The 26939-nt window shown below is 32.9% G+C and overlaps 1 protein-coding gene across 1 annotated transcript in view; it reads right to left on the reverse strand.

Annotated features, from left to right (window-relative positions):
* Positions 1–26939, reverse strand: part of col11a1a (collagen, type XI, alpha 1a) — a 281120-nt gene that overhangs the window by 48600 nt on the left and 205581 nt on the right. The window contains 8 exon segments of the mRNA XM_030123523.1: positions 635–688; positions 3546–3599; positions 3691–3744; positions 5572–5679; positions 19269–19322; positions 24638–24691; positions 24845–24898; positions 26131–26184. Of these exon segments, the coding sequence (XP_029979383.1) occupies positions 635–688; positions 3546–3599; positions 3691–3744; positions 5572–5679; positions 19269–19322; positions 24638–24691; positions 24845–24898; positions 26131–26184 (486 nt within the window).

Raw genomic sequence — 26939 nt, forward strand, 5'->3', positions numbered from 1 at the left:
CAAATTAGCAGCCTTAAAAATGTTTTTATTTCATTGTTTTCATTTTACTTTCTGATATTGGGCTTTAAATACATATTTCTTTACTTAAAAAAATTAAATGCATGGATGTTTTCGTAACTCCATGAAAAAAAAAAACTCGATCGCAATTTTTTTTTATGCCTAAGGAGGTATAAAAACACTCCACAAAAAAAAAATCTTGACTAGGTTCTCATAATTCATGCATGAAAGGGTTAATCTGCAAATGCTAATCGTTAGCGGGTCTATGGATTTTCCCATTCAAGTTAGCATCGAGCTAGCGATCTTTTTCCCATTCATTTAAATGTATAATGCCATGTAAATGTACTAAGGCAATGAACAGAACTCAGACATATTTTGTATGTATGTTGCAGTTTTACAGTGAGTCTACGGTAAAAGATTTGGAGAGAAGTTTTCAGCGTCCGGCTTTTCTTGGTAAACCTGTCGTCTATCTGCCGAGCTAATCGCTACACGCACACAAGCAGAGGCAGAAGAATAGGAGTTAGAATAAAACGGCATTAACGTGAGATGAAAAAAATTGTCGGTGTTATTTAATGAATGCGTTAACGCGGTAATAACGCGTTAACTTGCCCAGCCCTAAAAAAAAACATAAACTTACTCTCTTGCCAGGTGGTCCAGGTGGGCCGGCTTCTCCAGAAGGACCCGGTGGTCCCTGAAAACGAGACGAGGAAACACGAGATGTAAGAAACTATTTAAACACAGCACAATGATTTGTATTAACAAATGAAGCGACGGCGCTGAAATTAATTTTAATGACAACCACAGCACGCTCTGCTGAGGCTGAGGCCGCATCTGCCAAAAACACAAGAACACACAGAGCGACTGACATGGAGGGAAAACCCAAGCATGGACGGTCCAGGAAACCACAGCCACAACCCAAGTAGGATGAGCACAACACTTCCTGGCTCCCGAGACTCCGTCCTCCATTATCGCTGCGCTAATCGCAAACAGTCAAACCATTTTTTAAATCATTTGCAGTTGGAACTTACATAGCATTGAATGGAAGATACAGAAACTCTGCTTTTCTGCCTTTCTTATGCAATTTTGACCATAAATTTGTGCAAAATTATATTTTCTTGCAATAACAATAACAATGCAATATTTATTCAGTATCTATTCAAACAGAAATGCACTATTTTTATAGAGTTTCATAGATATACATACTGTTATTAATAATGTTTATAATCATAGATATACATACTGTTATTAATAATGTTTATAACCATACAATTACATACTGTTATTAATAATGTTAATAATCACAGATATACATACTGTTATTAATAATGTTTATAATCATAGATATACATACTGTTATTAATAATGTTTATAATCATACAATTACATACTGTTATTAATAATGTTAATAATCACAGATATACATACTGTTATTAATAATGTTTATAACCATACAATTACATACTGTTATTAATAATGTTAATAATCACAGATATACATACTGTTATTAATAATGTTTATAATCATAGATATACATACTGTTAATAATGTTTATAACCATACAATTACATACTGTTATTAATAATGTTAATAATCACAGATATACATACTGTTATTAATAATGTTTATAATCATAGATATACATACTGTTAATAATGTTTATAACCATACAATTACATACTGTTATTAATAATGTTAATAATCACAGATATACATACTGTTATTAATAATGTTTATAACCATGCAATTACATACTGTTATTAATAATGTTAATAATCATAGATATACATACTGTTAATAATGTTTATAACCATGCAATTACATACTGTTATTAATAATGTTTATAATCATAGATATACATACTGTTATTAAAAATGTTTGTAATCATAGATATACATACTGTTATTAATAATGTTTATAATCATATATATATATATATATATATATATATATACTGTTATTTATATTGTTAAAAATCATAGATATACACATTGTTATTAATATTTTTTATAATCATAGATATACACACTGTTATTGATATTAATAATCACAGATAAAAATACTCTTATTAATATTGTTAGTAATCATATATACATACTGTTATTAATATTGTTTATAATCATAGATATACATACTGTTATTAATATTGTTAATAATCATAGATATACATATTGTTATTAATATTGTTTATAATCATGTATATACATACTGTTATTGATATTGTTTATAATCATAGATATACACACTGTTATTGATATTAATAATCAGATATACTCTTATTAATATTGTTAATCATCATATATACATACTGTTACTAATAATTGTTTATAATAATAAATAAATAAATAAATAAATAAATAAATAAATATATATATATATATATATATATATATATATATATATATATATATATATATATATATATATATATATATACTGTTATTGATATTGTTCATAATCATAGACATACAGACTGTTATTACTATTTTATTATTAATAATAGATACTTAGACTTAAGCAGAATAAAATAAAAATAAGAGAAGATAAGAGATGCCGTTATTACTCCCACAAGGGGAAATTCCAGTATATAATTCCAGTAAATAGACATAAAACATTAACAATATATATATATATATATATACGATACATATCAATATTAACAGCATGTATATCTACAAATATTAACAATATTAGTAACAGTATGTATATCTATGATTGTCTATGAAAAATACTGTGTATGTTTAAATTGATACTGAATAAATATTGCACTGTTATTGCAACAACAAATAGACATGAAATATGAATAGACACAACATTAGCAATATATATGAACAATATTAATGTATATCTGTGAAAAAAATCTATAAAATAGTTCATTTATGCTAAATAGTGAACAAGTATTGCATTGTTATTTTAAGAACAGAGGATTACTGCATGACTTATCACACATTATTCACATATGGAACGGTAATTATGGAATTTCTACTCAATTACGCTAAAAAAACGATCAAACTCTGCAGCTTTAAAGAATCAAATGTGCAAAGTTCCATAAAATTAAAAGTCTTACAAACACTATTTTCAACTCTAGTAACCTAACATGCAATTAAAGCTCAAAACTGAAAAAAAAAATTTAATAAATATATGCATTCTGTGACCTTGCACAGAATCTACGAAGGATCCTGTTTTTTCCTTTCGGCTCTAAAAGCTCATTTACATGAATAAACCTTAATAGGGGTTGTGATTTGATTTGCTTTACACAAGGCCAATACATTAGCGTTTGGATTTCATTTATAATCGTACTATAAGTTTATTTACCTCGCACCCCAGAGTACGACTTAAACAACATGAATTAAAACGCCATCGCACTGAATTATTTACTCGGAATGTAATTAGAGCTTTTACTACAGGCAAATTTGCAGTGGGTAAGTATAGGATATTCAATCTTGTTTATATGCGGTGGCAAAACAGCTGATTGTCGAGCCAATTAGATAGATTACGCGCCGGTAATGCAGCCATTTGTTTGGCCTAAACAGTGTGAAATGATATCCTACCGGCTGACCAGCTTCACCATCCTCTCCCTTCTCTCCTGGTTCTCCGTCAGTGCCCTGAAAAGACGAAATACGCAGATTAAGTTACGTTTGCGTTGTAATTTTTTGACATTTTCGACAGTATATGTGGTAAATAGTTCACACTTACGGCGACACCGGGCTCTCCAGGAGGGCCAGGGTCTCCAGGGAATCCAACAGGACCCTTTGAGAGAGAAAATAAGATGCATCAGTATGAGTGTAGCTAAAAGAAACCTGAGGCGAGGCAAAAATATAATTTATTAAGAGCACGGTTGTTAATTCCGTCAGCAATTCAGCTCCAGTGTACCTGGTTATTACTAAAACTGCAGCCGGTTTAATGGACTTAATGATACTACTGCAAATCCACAAGAAACAGCATTAGTGTGTTTCATTATCATGCACATATAACACATCACTTCCATCTGTAAAAGGGATTTTTAGCTCGGTCAAAACTTTTGTTAGGTACCATGAAGTAATGGTACTATGTAATAATACATTTTCCTTTGTCCTTGCATGCGTTTTTCTTGTTTTTTTTTTTTATATATATATTTCTTGTTTTTTTTTTTCCAACTTATGGATAAAGAACCAAATATGGTAACTTCCTTGACCTTGATTTTCAACATAACAATAAAAAAGTTTTGAAAAATGTCACAAAAGTAATAAAGTCTGGTTATGTCCTCCAATAACACACTAAGACACACCAAAAATGTTTTATTGTCATGTAGAAAATCAAGGTTAATGAAGTTACCATATTCAGTTCCTTATCCATAACTGGCAGAAAAAAAACAAAACAAAACAAGAAGTATATATAAAATACAAGAAAAAACAATGTAAGGTGCTTGGAATACATATTTTAGAACCTTATGGGAAAGGAGCCAAATATGGTAACTTTATTCACTTTGACTTTCTACATAACAATAAAAAAATTTTTTGAAAAATCTCACAAAAGTAATAAAGTCTGGTTATGTCCTCCAATAACACACGAAGACACACCAAAAAAATTGTTATTGTCATGTAGAAAATCAAGGTTAATGAAGTAACCATATTCGGTTCCTTATCCATAACTGGCAAAAAGAAAAAAAAAAGAAAAAATACAAGAAGTATATATAAAATACAAGAAAAAAACAATGTAAGGTGCTAGGAATACATATTTTAGAACCTTACGGATAAGGAACCAAATATGGTAACTTCATTCACTTTAACTTTCTACATAACAATATAAAAAAGTTTTGAAAAATCTCACAAAAGTAATAAAGTCTGGTTATGTGCTCCAATAACACACGAAGAAACACCAAAAAAATTGTTATTGTCATGTTGAAAATCAAGGTTAATGAAGTTACCATATTTGGTTCCTTATCCATAACCGGCAAAAAATAAATAAATAAATACAAGAAGTATATATAAAATACAAGAAAAAACAATGTAAGGTGCTAGGAATATATATTTTAGAACCTTATGGATAAGGAACCAAATATGGTAACTTCATTCACTTTGACTTTCTACATAATAATAAAAAAAACGTTTTGGAAATCTGACAAAAGTAATAAAGTCTGGTTATGTCCTCCAATAACACACTAAGACACACCAAAAAAATTTGTTGTCATGTAGAAAATCAAGGTTAATGAAGTAACCATATTCGGTTCCTTATCCATAACTGGCAAAAAGAAAAAAAAAAAAAAATACAAGAAGTATATATAAAATACAAGAAAAAACAATGTAAGGTGCTAGGAATATATATTTTAGAACCTTATGGGTAAGGAACCAAATATGGTAACTTCATTCACTTTGACTTTAATGATACTACTGCAAATCCACAAGAAAAAGCATTAGTGCGTTTCATTATCATGCACATGCGGGGAGTTTCAACGAAGCTGAAAATCCCTTTTATACATGGAAATTATATGTAAAAGGGATTTTTATCTGGGTTGAAACTCCCCTCTTCAAGGACGAAGGGGAGCGTTTGCTTTTAAACCGAGCCTGAAAACCTTCTTCTGCAGATTCAGACACTTACAGGGTTACCCTTTGGACCGTCATCTCCGGGGGGTCCTTTAGCACCAGCAGGTCCGGCAGCTCCAGGGGGTCCGGCCTCTCCCTTCTCTCCTCTCTCGCCTTTAGGTCCCTACAGTGAGTAGAGGTGGCGGTGGGGGGGGGGGGGGGGGGTTCATTATATTAGTACCACAGGGGGCAGCGTTTTGTAAGAGTACAATGAAGTCAACACGCTGGAAACAGAAAAGTCAGTGAAGGCAACACAGGCTGAAGACAATGGAGTCGAACCAGCAGCTGTCAGGAAATGGCACAATATTTTGTCAATGAAGGCTTATTATCATAGAGCATTGTACATTATTTAATAAACTGGTACTCAAACTTTTTACAGTGGACTACCCCCTAAAACAGGGGAGTCAAACTCATTTTAGTTCAGGGGCCACATTCAGCCTAATATGATCTAAAGTGGGCCGGACCAGAAAAATAATATAAACAACGGGATTAAAAACTTATAAATAACGTCAACTCCCAAGTATTCTCTGTTTTAGAGTTAAAAAAAAAAAAAAACAGTCAAATTTCGTAATGAAAACGTTTACAGGGTGGGGAAGCAAAATTTACAATGAACATTTATTTGTTTTTTCTCAGCAGGCACTACGTCCATTGTTTTGGAACCAAACATATATTGATGTCATAATCATACCTAACACTATTATCCATACCTTTTCACAAACTTTTGCCCATATGAGTAATCAGGAAAGCAAACGTCAAAGAGTGTGTGATTTGCTGAATGCACTCGTCACACCAAAGGAGATTTCAAAAATAGTTGAAGTGTCCATAAAGACTGTTTATAATGGAAAGAAGAGAATGACTATGAGCAAAACTATTACCAGAAAGTCTGGAAGATACTATTAAAGAAGAATGGGAGAAGTTGTCACCCGAATATTTGAGGAACACTTGCGCAAGTTTCAGGAAGCGTGTGAAGGCAGTTATTGAGAAAGAAGGAGGACACATAGAATAAAAACATTTTCTATTATGTACATTTTCTTGTGGCAAATAAATTCTCATGACTTTCAATAAACTAATTGGTCATACACTGTCTTTCAATCCCTGCCTCAAAATATTGTAAATTTTGCTTCCCCACCCTGTACATCCACGAACTGTACTTGAACATAACATGAACAAAAATATGAACAACCTGAAAATTCTAAAGAAAAATAAGTGCAATTTTAACAATATTCTGCCTCAGTTTATCATTTCCACATGTACATTATAACTTACAGATCACACTGGGTCTACAAATACACCAAACATTTAATAACAAACAGAATCTTGTTAAAATTGTACTTAAATCTTTTAAGACATGTCAGGTTTTTCATATTTGTTCTGGTTGTTCACATTTTTTGTGAAAGGGCAACTCTAAATGTAAACATTTTTGTGTATTTTACTTTTTTTTTTTTTTTTTTTTTACACTAAAACAAAGAGGAAAATTTGTGTTTTTTCATTATTTATAGGTTATTATGATATTATTTTACTGGTCTGACCCACTTTAGATTGAATTCACCTAAAATGATTTTTACATCCTTGATTGTTAATATATTCAGCATAATTTTTGCATTTCACACATGCAATTCACGGGCCGGATTGGACCCTTCGGCGGGCCAGTTTTGGCCCCCGGGCCGCATGTTTGACACCTGTGGCCTAAAATATATTTTTTAGTAGGGGCGTGTATTGGCAAGAATCTGGCGATACGATACAAATCACGATACTAGGATCGCAATACAATATATTACGATATATCATGATACTGTTAAAAGGCAATTTTTTGTTTGTTTCTGTTTTTTTTTAATGATTACACTGGGTTAAAAAAAAATGTTTTTTGCAAGTTGTCTACGTTTTTTCAACTGAATTAGGACCACTTTGCACCGCTAAATCCAAAAATGACATCTGTTTTTCTCAATCAGGTCAGGTTTTTTTGCTAATTTGATTTTGAAAAATTTGATCTTCTCACAAAATTGATTACATTTTTGTGACTTTATCAGTTGATTTTTTTTTATATAGTTCTCACCCAAAATAGGTTTTAAGAGAAAAAAAATCATTTTCTAACAGGATTCCTGTTAGATACAATGGTGTATTCACTGCAGATGTAGCAGAATACATTCAGGCTTATTTTTGCAAGATCTTCTAGTTGAAGCCATTTCATTCACCTGTAATATTAAAAAAAACATTAATCATAAATTGGCAAAAGTAAAATCTTCAGAACTCGTTAATTGCAAGAAATATGAAAGAATTTTGTATCATATGATGTGAAAATGCCCATAAATGTAAGCAAAAATGTTAAAAAGTCAATATGTAGCATAGTTCAGAAAGTTGACCTGATTGAGCAAAATTAATGTGATTTTTGGATTCAGCACACCAAAATTATCCTAAATCAGCTCAAAAAACTTAAACAATAAATTTGTTGTTGACCAGTGTTATATTAGTACCACAGCGGGCAGCGTTTTGTAAGAGTACAGTGAACTCAACACGCTGGAAACAGAAGTCAGTGAAGGCAACACAGACTGGAGACAATGGAGTCGAACCAGCAGCCGTTGGGAAATGGCACAATATTTTGTCAATGAAGGCTGTTATCATAGAGCGTTCTACATTATTTAATAAACTGGTACTCAAACTTTTTACAGTGGACTACCCCCTAAAATACATTTTTTAGTAGGGGTGTGTATTGGCAAGAATCTGGCGATACGATACAAATCACGATACTAGGATCGCAATACGATATATCATGATACTGTTAAAAGTCAATTTTTTGTTTCTTTTTTCTTAATGATTATTTCCTTGAAGAATTGAATTACACCAGAAATCTGCACAAACACTAAACACATTTTTATTTGATCACGACAGGATCTGATCCTATATCACAAAATGTTATCTGATGCTCAAAACTGTAAATAAATAAATAAATAAATAAATAAATAAATAAATAAATAAATAAATAAATAAATGCATTCTGTGACCTTGCAAAGAATATACAAAAGATCCTGTTTTTTCCTTTGGCTCTAAAAGCTCATTTACATGAATAAACCTTAATAGGGGTTGTGATTTGATTTGCTTTACACAAGGCCGATACATTAGCGTTTGGATTTCATTTATAATCGTACTATAAGTTTATTTATCCCGCACCCCAGAGTACGACTTAAACAAATAAACTCATCTTGAATAATATAAAATAGAAATGTTCTTAAAATATTACAAAGCTTAAAGAAGAAGACTGAAAATAATAATAATAATAATAATAATGATAATAATAATTATAATATTAAAAAATAAAAATATTGAATTGAAATAAGGCCAGGAGTGTATTTATTGTTTTATATTCCAGAATTAATTCTCATTATTTATTTTGTATTCAGTATATGATGACTTATTAAATGTATTTGTAAAATGATATCGAATAAATATTGCAAAAACAAATAGACATAAAACATGAATAGACACAAAATTTGCAGTATATGAACAATATTAATGTATATCTGTGAACGAATCTATAAAATAGTGCATTTATGCTAAATATTGAACAAATACTGCATTGTTACTATAAAAACAGAGGATTATTGCATGACTTATAGCACATTATTCACATATGGAACGGTAACTATGGAATTTTTACTGAATAACACCAAAAAAACGATCAAACGCTGCAGCTTTAAAGAATCAAACGTACAAAGTTGCATTAAATTAAAAGTCTTACAAACACTATTTTCAACTCTAGTAACCTAACATGCAATTAACGATCAAAACTGAAAAAAATAAAAATAAAAAAATAAAAAATTAATAAATAAATAAATGCATTCTGTGACCTTGCAAAGAATATACAAAAGATCCTGTTTTTTCCTTTGGCTCTAAAAGCTCATTTACATGAATAAACCTTAATAGGGGTTGTGATTTGATTTGCTTTACACAAGGCCGATACATTAGCGTTTGGATTTCATTTATAATCGTACTATAAGTTTATTTATCCCGCACCCCAGAGTACGACTTAAACAAATAAACTCATCTTGAATAATATAAAATAGAAATGTTCTTAAAATATTACAAAGCTTAAAGAAGAAGACTGAAAATAATAATAATGATAATAATACTAATACTAATAATAATAATAAATAACATATTGAATTGAAATAAGGTCAGGAGTGTATTTATTGTTTTATATTCCAGAATTAATTCTCATTATTTATTTTGTATTCAGTACATGATGACTTGTCAAATGTATGTTTAAATTGACATCGAATAAATATTGCATTGTTATTGCAAAAACAAATAGACGTAAAATATGAATAGACACAACATTAGCAGTATATGAACAATGACTACGACTTAAATAAACTCATCTTGAATAATATAAAATAGAAATGTTCTTAAAATATTACCAAAGCTTAAAAAAGACTGAAAATAATAATAATAATAATAATAATAATAATAATAATAATAATAATAATAATAATAATAATAAAAATAAAAATATTGAATTGAAATAAGGTCAGGAGTGTATTTATTGTTTTATATTCCAGAATTAATTCTCATTATTTATTTTGTATTCAGTACATGATGACTTATTAAATGTATTTGCACCCCCATTTGAGAGACTGATTTAGTTTAATGTTGCCAAATGTAAGAAACGCACGAACCATCGATCCAAACTGTAGCTACTGCTGTCACCGTTTCATGAATTAAATGTGTCGAATTGGACTAAAATAGCGAAACAACAGTATTTAAGTCAGCGCTGTGCTTGGGAGCAGGCCGTAGGCTGTAGGCATTCTAAATGTTAATGACAGCAGCGGTTTGATGAGGAACCAGGAGAGGACATTATGAATGCTTGTAATCACACTCCTATGCCACTCCCACTGGAGATAGGCAATCTTTTCAATCTGCTGTAACACCTCAATTATGATAAGTGAAGCAGCAGAGCTAACACAGCCATCAATAATTGGAGTTCGGTAAAGGTAAAAAAAAAAAAAAGAAAAAAAAAGAAAGAAAGAGGTAATGAAATTGTCATAAATCCGAGGCTGACACTAACACGGGGAAGCATATTGATGTGTTGAATTAACGCGGCATCCTTCAAAAACTTTTAATATTCTGTCTGACGCGCATAATATAAGAAATATTAGAAATAAATGGAATTCACCCTTCATCAGCTAAGTGACTATTTATAGTCATTTCTGCACACATTCCATGTTACAGTGAAGACAGTGAGTCAACAATCTCAGGTCCAATGTGTTCTCCAGGGTCTGTTAGGTCCAATGTGGTCTACTGGGTCTGTGAGGTCCAATGTGGTCTACAGGGTCTGTAAGGTCCAATGTGGTCTGAAAGGTCTGTAAGGTCCAATGTGATCTACAGGGTCTGTAAGGTCCAATGTGGTCTACAGGGTCTGTAAGGTCCAATGTGGTCTACAGGGTCTGTAAGGTCCAATGTGGTTTACAAGGTCTGTAAGGTCCAATGTGGTCTGAAAGGTCTGTAAGGTCCAATGTGATCTACAGGGTCTGTAAGGTCCAATGTGGTCTGAAAGGTCTGTAAGGTCCAATGTGGTCTACAGGGTCTGTAAGGTCCAATGTGGTCTACAGGGTCTGTAAGGTCCAATGTGGTCTGAAAGGTCTGTAAGGTCCAATGTGATCTGAAAGGTCTGTAAGGTCCAATGTGGTCTGAAAGGTCTGTAAGGTCCAATGTGGTCTCCAGGGTCTGTAAGGTCCAATGTGGTTTACAAGGTCTGTAAGGTCCAATGTGGTCTCCAGGGTCTGTGAGGTCCAATGTGGTCTCCATACAGGGTCTGTAAGGTCCAATGTGGTTTACAAGGTCTGTAAGGTCCAATGTGGTCTCCAGGGTCTGTAAAGTCCAATGTGGTCTACAAGGTCTATAACGTCTAATGTGGTCTCCAGGGTCTGTAAGGTCCAATGTGGTCTACAGGGTCTGTAAGGTCCAATGTGGTCTACAGGGTCTGTAAGGTCCAATGTGGTCTCCAGGGTCTGTAAGGTCCAATGTGGTCTGAAAGGTCTGTAAGGTCCAATGTGGTCTACAGGGTTTGTAAGGTCCAATGTGGTCTCCAAGGTCTGTAAGGTCCAATGTGGTCTCCAGGGTCTGTAAGGTCCACCTCTGCATGAACAGTGAGTGTACCTGCTTTGTTCAGTACCATGCAATAATGGTACTAATGTAAGGAAAGATGTTCAAAGGGATCATGTGGATGCGGACAGGGGTCTGGATCAGCACTGATGTTGGTCTAATGTTCTAAAATATATGTTCCTAGCACCAAAAAAAAAAAAAAAAAAAAAAATTCCATTCAAAAATTTAAATAAAAAATGTATCTGAAAAAAATGTTGCATCATGGCATTTCCAATCAAGACAATTATTTAATGTAAAAAAAAAAACAAAAAAAAACAGAAGCTTTTATTCTGCTGGGTCTCAGGAGTATGGAAGAGGCTTAGGGCCACTGGAAAAAAAAAAGAATAAAAGAAAAAAAGTATTAAAAATTCTGAGAAAAAAGTCAGAATTCGGACTTTAATCTGGGAATTCTGACTTTTTTTTCAGAATTCTGGCTGTTTTAAATATTTTGTTATTACTATTCTGAGACACAAAGTCAGAATTCTGAGAAAAAAGTCTGACGTCTTTTGTCTCAGAATTCTGACTTTAATCTCAAAATTCTGACTTTTTTCTCAGAATTCTGGCAGTTTTAAATATTTTTTAAATTATTGTTTTGAGATTAAAGTCAGAACTCTGAGGGAAAAAAAAGTCTGATTTCTGTCTTTTGTCTAAGAATTCTGACTTTTTTTCTCAAAATTCTGACTTTAATCTCACAATTCTGATTTTTTTCTCAAAATTCTGACTTTAATCTCACAATTCTGACTTTTTTTTCTCAGAATTCTGACTTTAATCTCATAATTCTGATTTTTATTCTCAGAATTCTGACTTTAATCTCACAATTCTGACTTTTTTTCTCAGAATTCTGACTTTAATCTCACAATTCTGACTTTTTTTTCCTCAGAATTCTGACTTTAATCTCACAATTCTGACTTTTTTTCTCAGAATTCTGACTTTAATCTCACAATTCTGACTTTTTTTTCTCAGAATTCTGACTTTAATCTCATAATTCTGATTTTTATTCTCAGAATTCTGACTTTAATCTCACAATTCTGACTTTTTTTTCTCAGAATTCTGACTTTAATCTCATAATTCTGATTTTTATTCTCAGAATTCTGACTTTAATCTCACAATTCTGACTTTTTTTCTCAGAATTCTGACTTTAATCTCACAATTCTGACTTTTTTTCCTCAGAATTCTGACTTTAATCTCACAATTCTGACTTTTTTTCTCAGAATTCTGACTTTAATCTCACAATTCTGACTTTTTTCTCAAAATTCTGACTTTAATCTCACAAATTTTGACTTTTTTTTCTCAGAATTCTGACTTTAATCTCACAATTCTGATTTTTATTCTCAGAATTCTGACTTTAATCTCACAATTCTGACTTTTTTCTCAGAATTCTGACTTTAATCTCACAATTCTGACTTTTTTCTCAAAATTCTGACTTTAATCTCACAAATTTTGACTTTTTTTCTCAGAATTCTGACTTTAATCTCACAATTCTGATTTTTCTTCTCAGAATTCTGACTTTAATCTCACAATTCTGACTTTTTTTTCTCAGAATTCTGACTTTAATCTCACAATTCTGACTTTTTTCTCAAAATTCTGACTTTAATCTCACAATTCTGACTTTTTTCTCAAAATTCTGACTTTAATCTCACAATTTTGAGTTTTTTTCTCCCAATTCTGACTTTTTTTTTTACCTCAAAATTCTGACTTTAATCTCACAATTCTTACTTTTTTCTCAGAATTCTGACTTTAATCTCACAATTCTGACTTTTTTCTCAGAATTCTGACTTTAATCTCACAATTTTGAGTTTTTTTCTCCCAATTCTGACTTTTTTTTCCTCAAAATTCTGACTTTAATCTCACAATTCTGACTTTTTTCTCAAAATTCTGACTTTAATCTCACAATTCTGACTTTTTTTCTCAGAATTCTGACTTTAATCTCACAATTCTGACTTTTTTTCTCAGAATTCTGACTTTAATCTCACAATTCTGACTTTTTTCCTCAAAATTGTGACTTTAATCTCACAATTCTGACTGTTTTCTTAGAATAATAAAACAAAAAATTTATAGGTATATTGGTAACTTTACCTTAATTTTCTACATGACAATAAAAAGTTTGGAAAATTTCACAACAGTAATAAAATCTTCTTTTTTCCAATAACACACTAAGGGTTTATTACTCTTGTGAAATTTTTTAATTTTTTCTTTTTTTTTATTATTGTCATGTAGAAAATCAAGATCAATGAAGTTACCGTATTAGGTTCCTTACCCATAAGTGGCAAAAAAATAAATGAATAAAATAAAAATCCAAATAGTATATTTTTTAAAAATACAGGAAAAACACATGTAAGGTGAAAGGATCATGTATTTTAGAACATTAGAACAACACCTGTTACATTCTTTACATTAGTACCATTACTTATGTGTGCCAAAATGACCAAAAACAGTCACTTGGCCGATAAAGGGTTAAACTGGGTCCAGTCCAAACTCCCGCCTGTACATGTCGCCTGCTCTGAAGTCACGGTGCGTACAGTGGTTGTTGTTTGGAACAGAAGCAGCGGGCGTATCCTCCGTGTAATTATTATGTTTTAACAGTGTGTGTTCGGTGTGTGTCGTTTGGACGTGGGGCGTGAAGCCGCAGAGCCACGCTGAGACGAACCCAACGTGAGCTGCAATTACGGTCATTGTGATGAATACAATGTGTCAGTGTGTGCAGAACAAAACACACTTCCATCACATTCGGTTCCATATTTGGCTAAAGTTAACGGTTAAGCGACTGTTTCACTGCAAACGGAATGTGTAGCGCCGCATTATGTAATAACGGTGCAATATGTAATAATTAGCATGTTTTTACTATTTATGTGTTTCAATGTTTTTAATTTTTTACTCTTTAAGGAATGGAATTACTCCCACCCTTTTGAAATTAATCGGCTGAAACAAAGATTCAGACTAAAATGTACCTGGGGTCGACCTGAAAACACCCGCTAATTTTCATTTTTGACATAAAATTTTTTCTTTTATAAATGTATCGCCTCTCTGTAAGTAGGTTTGGCTTCACATCTAACCTGGCCTTTTTAAAAAGCAACTCAAGACGTTTCTATTTTTAGGAAAGCTTTTGGTTGATGGATTTATCCTTTTTATTTATTTTATGAAATTATTCATATGTTGTTTCATTGCACAAATTTTATGTACAGCTCTGAGATTTTTATCTGTGGAAAGCGCTTTATAAATAAACTTTACTTACTGGCAGAGTTAACCCTTTTATGCACAAATTATGAGAACCTTAATCAAGATTTTTTTCCTGAGTGTTTTTATTCCTCTTTAGGCATGAAAAAAAACAATGCGATTGAAAATTTTCTTATGGAAAAAAAAAAAAAGTAATAATAATCAAAAAAATTCTTAGAAAAATGTCCACTCAGCTGGACACCATGCATTTAATTTTTGAAGCGAAGAAACATGCATTTACTGATAACTGCGTGAAAACTATAACTATTACACTCAGGGGAGATCTACACAATGTTACCAATTCATGTCAGAAACGATATGTAATGTCGTAAATCTTTAATAAAGATATGTGTAAAAAAAAAAAAAAAATCCACGAATATACAAGAGAACAGCTGTAGAATAAGTGTCCACTGTAGTGACCAGTATACATGAAAGGGTTAATATTAAAAATAAATAAATAAATAAATAAAATCGCAATCATGACTGCAAGCACTTTCAAGGACTTAAACTCGATCTCAAGCATTTTCAAGGATTTCAAGCACCTGTACGAGCCCTGGTTCTATGAAATGTGTAATAACAGAACCCATAAACATCCATAAGTGACGAAATATATGTATCTGCAATATACACACTGATTTATTTCCAAATACTGTTTTTATAAATGTTCATCTGAATGCAGTTACATTCCTAAAATCTGTGCATTACTGAAAGACTCTGCATTATATTCCCCTGAGATCACTAATTTCCCATAAGCCTCTGCTCTACCTGTCCACATTTAAGAGGGTGGAATTATAATATACATTCATTTGCATGTGTAATTAACCAGTAAATGTATGTGACTGTTCATTATGTTCTAGCTACTTAATTGATTTCATGCTGTGCAAAAGAGACTATTGTTATTTTTAATAAGATAACTGTTTCCTCAGATAAAAACCACCAGGAGTCAATTAGAATTAAGGGTAAAAATACACTATATAAGGCCTATTGGTGTATGTACACTTCTATTGATAGAGTTTAAAGCATTTAGCAAAACGATGCCTGTTTTTACCCCGCTCCACCAAAGGGGAGGCAAGGGGTGTTGTTTTTGGCCCGGTTTGTTTGTTTGTTTGTTAAATCTCTAGCAGTAAAACTATTGGTTGAATTCAAACCAAATTAGGTTCATACATTGTTGACTTGGCTGCAGGAAAAACAAAATAAATTAGTGCTGGGCAGCGATTAAAAATTTCAATCGCAATTAATCGTGTGGATTTCTGCGATTAATCATGATTAATCGCATAGTTTTATGGGGGGGGGCGCCAACAGCGTGTATTGCCTGTAGGTGATATTTCAGACTCGAAGTACTCCGGTGATAAAAAATAATTCCACATCGCAGTGCTTACAAATCACTTTGTCCTTCTCAACCCCACCATCTGAAGACATTTAAAATGAAAATGTCCATGGAACAGACCGCTACTTTTCTCCATGTTTATGTCCCCATCAGTTTATTTCCAGCTGTGAGTGACTGACAGGAGTCTTAAGCCCACTAATAAGTACTAGTACTAATAAGACGAATAATATATGATGTTCAGTTGTTAAAAGCAAGCAAAGGGGGCCCTCTAGTGGTGGGAATAAGTTGCACTAACGTATGTTTTGTCCTTTCGGTGTTCCCATAGTCAGTTTGGACATAAGAAGGAACTAACAGACACATTTCTTTCACTCTGTTTGTATGGCCCCAAAAACGTTTGCCTGTGAGTATTTTATGTTCAGTTGTAAGAATGAATAGTATAAAATATCTCTGATGTGAACCTTTGTTGCTGGATAAAAAGATGTTGTAAATCTTAAATTAATCTGTAAATGCTAATCGTTAGCGTGTCTATGGATTTTCCCATTCAAGTTAGCATCGAGCTAGCAATCTTTTTCCCATTCATTTAAATATATAATGCCATGTAAATGTACTAAGGCAATGAACAGAACTCAGACATATTTGGTATGTATGTTGCAGTTTTACAGTGAGTCTCAAGTAAAAGATTTGGAGAGAAGTTGTGGGCGTCCGACTTTTCTTGGGAAACCTGTTGTCTATCCGCCGAGCTAATCGCTACACGCACACAAGCAGGGGAAGAAGAATAGGAGTTAGAATAAAACGGGATTAACGTGAGATAAAAAAAAAAAAAAAATTGTCGGCGTTATTTAATGAATGCGTTAACACGGTAATAACGCGTTAGCTTGCCCAGCCCTAATAATAATAATAAATACATAATAAATCTCAATAAAAACACGTTTTTAAAAAAATGACTAATTGTACATATTAAACAGAATAAATTAGACATAAAGGTCTGTCTCTGTTACAGACTTGTGTCAAATAAAGGTGTGGTTGGGAGGCTGGAGAGTTTCCAAACTTTGGCACAAACATATCCATTTGAGAAACATGATTTTTTCCGTTATCTTCAAATGAGAGACTATTATAAAGGGGAAATACAGGTGGGACCCTCCATGGAAGAGAGCGATGTGGTTCAAATCATGACTAAAGCATATAAAGATAGTAATATTAGGATAATCTCAGCATTATATAAAGCCTTAATAAATCTCGATAAGCAAACAACTTACTATGTAAAAGTAAAACGGGAAAGAGAATTTGACATAGAAATTGATGATATAGATTGGCTAAACATGTGGAAATTACATCATACAACTACTAGCTCTCGGACATGGAGGGAATTTGCCTGGAAAAATCTTATAAGATTTTTTTATTACACCCAAGTTTAAAAGTAAACAGTTCCAGAGGCATCAGGAATGTTGGAGAGAATGCGGGGAGATGGATTCTGACCATTCTCATGTTTTTTTGGAAATGTTCAAAACTTTCGGAATATTGGGAAATGATCTGCAATGTCTTATGTCAAGTATTAGGATACACAATTCCAAAGAAACCTGAAATTCTTTATTTATGCAACTTTGGTGATGGCACTAAACGTGAATACGATAAATATTTGGTAAAGGTGATGTTGATAGCTGCAAAAAAAATATATAACAAGGAATTGGGGGAAGATGAACGTACCATCAAAGGATCAATGGATAATAACTACGATCGAGGACGTATTTTAATGGAAAATCTAACACACAGATTGAGACTACAACAGGGGTCTCAAACTCATGTTCTTTCAGGGGCCACATTCAGCCCAATTTGATCTCAAGTGGGCCGGACCAGAAAAATACTAGCGTGATAACCTATAAATAATGACAAATCCAAATTTTTGTCTTTGTTTTAGTGCAAAAAACCCCCATTAAATTATGAAAATACTTATGTTTCTAAACTATTCAAACAAAAAGATATGAATAACCTGAAAAAAACAAAATTCTTAAGAAAAATAAGTGCAATGTTAAAAAAAAAAAAATTATGCCTCAACTTGTCATTTATACATGTGTATTATGGATCGGATCTACAAAGACACTAAACACTTAGTAACGGGCAGAAAATTGTTAAAATTGTGCTTAATTTTCTTTAGACATTTCAGGTTGTTCATAGTTGTTCAGATTATGCACATTTTATTGTTACAGGATAGTTTGTAAATGTAAATATTTTCAGAATTTAATGTTATTTTTTGTACTAAAACAAAGACAAAAATTGGAAGTTGTCCTTATTTATAGATATAATGTAATATTTTTTTCACATCAAACCCAGAAGAAAATATGGAGTCATTATTTTTTGTAGGATATTTTACTTGAGATCATATTGGTCCGTATGTGGAACCTGAACTAAAATGAAGCTGTGGAATTTTTGCACTTTGCAAATTCATCCCACGGGCCGGATTGGAACCTTTGGCGGGCCGCATTTGGCCCCCGGGCCGCATGTTTGAGACCCCTGGACTACAAGAACCACAAATGAACAAAAAGTGGAAAAAATGGACATTATATAAGCAAAATAATTGATAAGACTGTGCTACCCAGACTTATTTATGTTGTTGTGTTTTCTTTTTGTTGTTGTTCTTTTAAAACTAATAAAACATAAGTTACAAAAAAAATAAATAAATAAAGGTGTGGTATCTTCTGCAGTACAGAAAAATAAAGGCCTGGGTCACTATTAGAGGAAATACTGTAGTTTGAAGAAATGCACTTCACTAAAAAGTCACTGATTTTACTCTAATTTCATGCTGTGTACCATAAAAGTTCTGCAGTGTGTACATATACTCGTAGTTTGCATCTTAAATACGGATTAAGTGTGCTTTAGATCGTTGTATTACATGAAAACCTAATTCATAAAGGATGATGATGCCTTAGTTTGATCTAATGCCATATGTTAGACTCGTACTCTCTGTAATGTACCTACAAACACATAATTTGACTGTAACACATATTAAATTTGACACCTGTCGCACAGAAAAACACACTTACCCCAGTTCCAGGCTCTCCAGGTGGTCCCGGGTTTCCAGCCTCGCCTTGTTCACCCTGTGGATAACCAAATGTCAGTGTCTGCACAAATAAACTTTACTCTCATTTATAGCATCTTTTAGCATGTGAAAATGTCACACATATCCCAGTGCATTTCACATATCGCTGTCGGGCGGAAACCTCTTATGTCCAAAACAGCTATTTTTCAGGAAACTGGAAAAACGATGTATGATCTAAATAAATTAATGGGGTTAAGAGATGTAGTCACAAGACATTTCAATATGTTTCATTGGTTAAATATCTCTAAAACCATCAGGCCAACGTGAAGACTGACCAATTGAATCCTTTTACGACCAAAAAAAGACCGAAAGTGGACTTACGAGGTTTCTGCCCAACAGCGACAATATGCATATTAACCCTTGTCTTGCTGGTGTATTTGGGTGAAAAAAACAAAAAGTTTTTGGTATCACTTGCACAATTTTGGTATTTTGATCTTTGTTTTTCTTACTTTTCTTACTAAAACAAAGACCAAACAAAAATGGACTTACGAGGTTTCTCCCCAACAGCAACAATTTGTACATTAACCCTTGTCTTGTTTATGCTTACTTGGGTGAAAAAAATTGAGTTTTTGGTATCTTTTGCACAATTTTGATATTTTGATCTTGGTTTTTCTTACAAAAAAAAGACCAAAAATGGACTTATGACGTTTCCGCCAGACAGCAACGATATGTACATTAACCCTTAAAGACCTAGATCTATTTTTGTGGCCACTTCCAAATAAATTTTTCTCTACATTTAACCTTTCCTAAGTGATTTATCAATATTATAATATTATCCTCAGTATATTACTACACTTCCGTTATTCTTTTTTACTTATTTATATTTTTAGAAATGGTCTTGTTGTTTATGCTTATTTGGGTGAAAAAAGTAAGAAATTTTTTGTGTCATTTGCACAATTTTGATATTTTGATCTTGGTTTTTCTTACTAATAAAAGACCAAAAATGGACTTACGAGGTTTCCACCAGACAGTGACAATATGTACATTAACCTTTAAAGACCTAGAGCTATTTTTGTGGCCACTTCCAAATGAATTTTTCTCTACATTTAACCATTCTTAGAGGATTTATCCCATTTCTTTATAATATTATCCTCAGTATTTCACTACACGTCTCTTATTCTTTTGTTACTTATTTATATTTTTAGAAATGGTCTTGTTTATGCTTCTTTGGGAGAAAAAAGTAATTAACTGTTGGTATTATTTGCACAATTTTGGTATTTTGATCTTTGTTTTTCTTACTAAAAAAAGACCAAAAATGGACTTACGAGATTTCCACCTGACAACAGCGATATGTACATTAAAGCTATACCGTATGATGTGGCATTTTTACACTTTTCTTTTGTCATCTTAAAATGCTCCTAATAAGTGTGTGTCAAACTAAAATGTAAAAGAAATCCACCAGGTATTGAAACTCAAAAATGTTTAATTCTCATATATTTCTGATAAAAGTCTGACCAATCATTTTAGTCGGTCCGAATAAAATAATTGGCCGAACCTGGCTGAGCCTCCTGTCAATCATCCATTACGGCCGTCCAGCATCCGATTCATTATCTCCGTCTCACATCCAATATGTGTACCACTGAATCTGACGCTTCACTGGCGCTGCTTCTCCTGTCACTGACCACAGTCTACTGTCTAAGATGTGTTTGGATAGAACTGACATGCACATGTGGAAGGAAAAAACGGATTTATGAACAGAAACAACGACTGAGGGGCACAAACGGGAGTCTGATGAATGAAGGATGGAGATAAAAGTCCGGAAGTCAGCTGTACTGGACTGAACAGGTCTGCATAAAGTTCAGCTTTTATGACGGTGGGACTCATACAGGTACATGTACATGGTGTCACACATGTAAGATGATGTAGGATGATAATTGTATGGACTATGAAACTTCAAATGTCCACGGAAAATTCACGGAGGCCGCGCGTTCACAGTGCGCGCGCCCATCCCCTGGGCACTGCAGTGAAGACCCTGACCCAGTACTGCACAGACCAGGTCTACTGATGGAACAGGAGCCGCAGACCCGTGGCAGGTGGATGATGCATCTGATTACTGAGGGAGGGGTCCGCGGACACGCCAAAATGGACCGGACCTCCGCCTCTGTTTCCTCCTCCGTTTCCATCGCGCATCAGGTGAGAGGAGGAGGAGCCTCAGAGCTCAGGCAGAGGGGAAGGGGGTGGGGCTTGTTCATGTTCAAACTTTTACTAAGTGCTGTAAGAAATGCCACATCGGTAGGTATAGCTTTAACCTTTGTCTTGTTGTTTATGCTTATTTGGGAGAAAAAAAAACAGTTTTTAGTATTATTTACACAATTTTAGTATTTTAATCTTTGTTTTTCTAACTGATAAAAGACCAAAAATGGACTTGCGAGGTTTCCACCCAACAGCGCCATATTCGTTCTTAAACAGAGCAGGTGAATTTATGAATGTGACTGACTCTCTTTGTTCCCACTATCACAGACAATGATTATTTGTGTAAATGTTGGGATAAAAGTGCAGACTTGGCTTTATTCATGCCAGCGGTCGGAGGGCGTTACAGTTGTGCTGTGGTCTGTGTCTGCACACTGGGACAAATTAAAGTGTGTAATTGGAGTTGATTACCAAAGGTGCTAAAAGTCAGTGGATTCTAAGTGCCCCCTTAAAGTGTGGGGAGCCCTTCATGTTCCTTAATCCAGAGTCCCTTTAACAGCCGTGGTAAAGCATTAAGTATTTATAGTGCAGCCTTCTGCCAAATGGTAGTAAAATGAGCGAATCTTGTTGGAAGTGTTGTAAAATAGACATTAACAGTGTCAGAGCTCTAACTCAGACTAAAAGCCTGTGCAGTGGGGACAAAGAGGGGCACACAGTCGGACTGGGGGTGGGGGTGGGGGGTACAAGGTCTGAACCGGTGTCATATAGAATTCCGACCCACCCCATAGAATCTGGATCTGGACCCCTTATGTGAATTTGTAGAGTTTGTTAATAGAAATGTTCTAATACATGTCTATATTATAATAAGCTTAAATATATGTGTATAATTTGAAATTTTCACCCGAAACTACTAAATGATTTCATTCATATAATCACTGAAGTAAATAATACATCATAGACATGAAATCGACCCTAAAAAATAGATTTTATGTCTTTATTTTCTAAAATCAATCTTAACTTAGTAATATTTGTACCAGACTAGCCATGTTGGCTAAAGCTGCCCTTTGTACTGTTATTGATACAGTTAATTCATTATGATTGTCCAAGACGTAATAAACTAATAAACTAAAAACTATGTAACACTGAACATGACTGTACATGTAAAGCGTCATGAGATAATGTTTGTTATGATTTGGCGCTATATAAATAAAATTTGAGTGATTAATTGATTGAACAGTTTTTGGAGTAAATAACAGGTGTTAATCACAGAGTCACAGATATAGTTGTAATATCATGTGCTTGTATTTGTGCAAAGTATGATTGTTAATACATTTTTGTGGTTTTCATAGCATGTTTTGTGTTTATATATACCTAAAATATACTTTTTTTTTTTTTTTTTACAAATTTGGTAATTTATTGGAGGTGGGTCACTTTTCCATAAGAAGAATTCTATAACAGACAACTGAGCCATGGGTCACTTTTCCTTATCTTATCTTATCTTATCTTACCTTATCCTGTCCTTTCCCATCTTATATAATCTTATCTTGTCATATCTCATCTCATCTTATCTTCTCCTGTCCTATCTTATCTGATCATATTTATTCTTATCTTGTCATATCTTATCTTATTTTACCTTATCCTGTCCTGTCCCATCTTATCTTATCTTATCTTAACTTATCTTATTCTGTCCTGTCTTATCTTGTCATATCTTATCCTGTCCTATCCCATCTTATCCTATCTTATCTTTTATCTTCTCTTATTTTATCTTCTCTTATATTTTATCTTCTCTTATTTTATCTTATCTTATATTTAATCTTATCGTATCTTTTATCTTATCTTTTATCTTCTCTTATTTTATCTTATCTTTTATCTTCTCTTATTTTAACTTCTCTTATATTTTATCTTCTCTTATTTTATCTAATCTTATATCTTATGTTAACTTAACTTATTTTGTCATATCTTATCCTGTCCTATCCCATCTTATCCTATCTAATCTTATATCTTCTCTTTTATCTTCTCTTATTTTATCTTCTCTTATATTTAATCTTATCTTATCGTATCTTTTATCTTATCTTCTCTTTTATCTTCTCTTATTTTATCTTATCTTATATTTTATCTTCTCTTATTTCATCTTATCTTATATTTAATCTTATCTTATCGTATCTTTTATCTTATCTTATATCTTCTCTTATTTTATCTCATCTTTTATCTTCTCTTCTCTTATTTTATCTTATCTTATATTTTATCTTCTCTTATTTTATCTTCTCTTATATCTTATCTTAACCTGTCCTGTCTTATCTTATTTTGTCATATCTTAATCCTGTCCTATCCCATCTTATCCTATCTTATCTTATATCTTATCTTTTATCTTCTCTTATTTTATCTTCTCTTATATTTAATCTTATCGTATCTTTTATCTTATCTTCTCTTTTATCTTCTCTTATTTTATCTTCTCTTATATTTAATCTTATCTTATCGTATCTTTTATCTTATCTTCTCTTTTATCTTCTCTTATTTTATCTTCTCTTATTTTATCTTATCTTATATTTAATCTTATCGTATCTTTTATCTTATCTTATCTTTTACCTTCTCTTATTTTATCTTCTCTTATCTTTTATCTTCTCTTATTTTATCTTCTCTTATATTTAATCTTATCTTATCGTATCTTTTATCTTATCTTCTCTTTTATCTTCTCTTATTTTATCTTCTTTTATCTTCTCTTATTTTATCTTATCTTATATTTAATCTTATCGTATCTTTTATCTTATCTTCTCTTTTACCTTCTCTTATTTTATCTTATCTTTTATCTTCTCTTATTTTATCTTATATTTTATCATCTCTTATGTTATGTTATCTTATATTTTATCTTATCTTATCGTATCTTTTATCTTATCTTATCTTTTATCTTCTCTTATTTTATTTTATCTTATCTTTTATCTTCTCTTATTTTATCTTATCTTATATCTTCTCTTATTTTACCTTATATTTTATCTTATCATTTACCTTATCTTATCATTTTTTAGACCATATTGGGCTGAATGTGGACTCTGGAGGAAAATGCCTTGGACCCCTCTGGTTTAAAGGGGTGATGTGAGGTCTGAATTATGGTTCTATTGGTGTCAGAGCTCAATGTGATGCTGCACAGATAGAAAACACCCCGGGGTGCCTTGTGCTCCCTCTTACCTTCTCACCAACAGATCCCATCGGGCCGACGCCGCCTGGAGGACCTTGTGGACCCTGCGGGGGGGAAATCCAGAAAGAGGTGAGTCAGCATCGGTCTATTCATGATCATATCCAGGCTTTTAAATGGAATACAGGTCCATGAACATTAAGCTGCAGTCTTCTACGACACAGTTTTATGCATAAGTGCATTTGACATGTTATACGTACGTCGGCTCCACTGGGACCCTGAGGACCCCTTGGGCCAGGTGGACCAGGAGGACCCTGCAAAACAAAAAACAAACAAAAAAAAAAAACAAAACAAAGAAAGAAATGTTGTTAAAATGTACAAAACTTGCAGTATCATAAGTATATTATGCAATATGGGTTTGACATGTACACAAACTGCATGTTAAATTATAATAAAAGCTAATTTTATGCAAATATATAAAGGTGTAATGCTTTTCCTGACAAAAAAGATGACAAAAAAACAACAAAACTAAATAAATCTGCATCTGCAAAATTATAAAATCAAGAGCCTGATGATAAAACCTGTCCAAGTATAAATAAATGTATTGTCCATTAAAGTACCGCCTCTGTAGTAACGTATGTAGTTAAGCTGATGATTGTGCAGTTATGAAAGTGGAAAGTCAAAGAGGAAGTAAAGGACAAGACGCCATTTTGCAATAATGTAAAACTGTAAAACAGAAGACCTGAGATTAGTATTTATAAAATAAATGTATGTGTAATAGGGTTCAAGGTGTGATTTCTGCTAAATTTGAAACTGAGGTTCCAGTAGATGCACAACACCGAATATAACAGAGATATTACAAGAAAATATATAATATTAACAATAAGTACAAAAACAGAAGTGGAAAAAAGTTAATTATACATGAGAAAATACTAGTAGAACAAAGTAGTAATAATAGTAAAGAAGAAAAGGAAAAAGAGGAAGAAGAAGAAGAAGAAGAAGAAAAAGAAGAGGAAAGTAGTAGCAGGAAGAAGAAGAAAAAGAAGATGAAGAAAATAAAAGTAATAGCAGGAGGAAGAGGAAGAAGAAGAAGAAAAAGAAGAGGAAGAAAAAGAAGAAGAGGAAGAAGAAGAGGAAGAAGAAAAAGATGAGGAAGAAGAAAAAGAAGAGTAAGAAGAAGAAGAAGAGGAAGAAGAGGAAAAGAGGAAGAAAAAGAAGAGGAAGAAGAAGAGGAAAAAGAGGAAGAGGAAGAAGAAGAAGAGGAAGAAGAGGAAGAAAAGAAGAAGAGGAAGAAGAAAGAAGAGGAAGAAGAAGAAGAGGAAGAAGAGGAAGAAGAGGAAGAGGAAGAAGAAGAGGAAGAAGAGGAAGAAGAGGAAGAGAAGAAGAAGAGGAAGAAGAGGAAGAAGAAAAAGAAGAGGAAGAAGAAGAAGAAGAAGATGCAGACATAATTGCTAATATCCATCCTTCCACACAGGACACATGAACTCTCCTCTTCTTCACCTGCAGTTGAAACCGTGTTAAACACAGATGTGAGTTTGTTTCTTACCATTGGTCCGACGTCACCGTTCTCTCCTTTCTCACCAGGGGGTCCAGGAAGACCCTACAAACAACAACATTCAACATGTGTGTCATCAGACAGGACAGTGATCATGTCTGAAACAGCTTCCTTCTGCGTTCACACTCATGTTCAGTATAAGTGTGTTGGTGCTGAACACGTTCCTGCAGCAGTCTGACTGAGCCTTCCTCCACCAGCTGAACACAGGAGTGCAGTGAAATATTCAGTGTGTCTGTGGGCCACAGCTTTAATGAAACACTGGATTCCCTGTTTCAGCTCTACTCTGTTTGTGTTTTCTGTGGGATGGAAGAGTCAAGGATTAAAGGCTGTGGAAGGTCAAGTCCACAACCAGGTGAGTAACAGATTCACACACAGGTCAACCAATCAGAAGCCGACTTCAGAACAACTGAACCAATCAGAAGCCGACTTCAGAACAACTGAACCAATCAGAAGCAGACTTCAGAACAACTGAACCAATCAGAAGCAGACTTCAGAACAACTGAACCAACCAGAAGCAGACTACAGAACAACTGAACCAATCAGAAGCAGACTACAGACTAGGTGAACCAATCAGAAGCAGATTATGTATTTAGTGAATTTTAGTGTATTTTAACACATTTATGTAGTGTATTTAAGCAATTTTTTTGTATTTCAACAGATTTTTGGTATATTTTTGTGCAATTTTGGTGAATTTTACTTTATAAAAATGTTTAGACAAATCATTGAAAATACCATAAATTTTGTTTAATCCAAACTGTAGTTAGGACATTTTAGTGTATTTTAGTGCATTGTAGTGTATT

Source organism: Sphaeramia orbicularis, chromosome 20, assembly GCF_902148855.1.
Source record: "Sphaeramia orbicularis chromosome 20, fSphaOr1.1, whole genome shotgun sequence".
In the NCBI taxonomy this organism is placed as follows: domain Eukaryota; kingdom Metazoa; phylum Chordata; class Actinopteri; order Kurtiformes; family Apogonidae; genus Sphaeramia; species Sphaeramia orbicularis.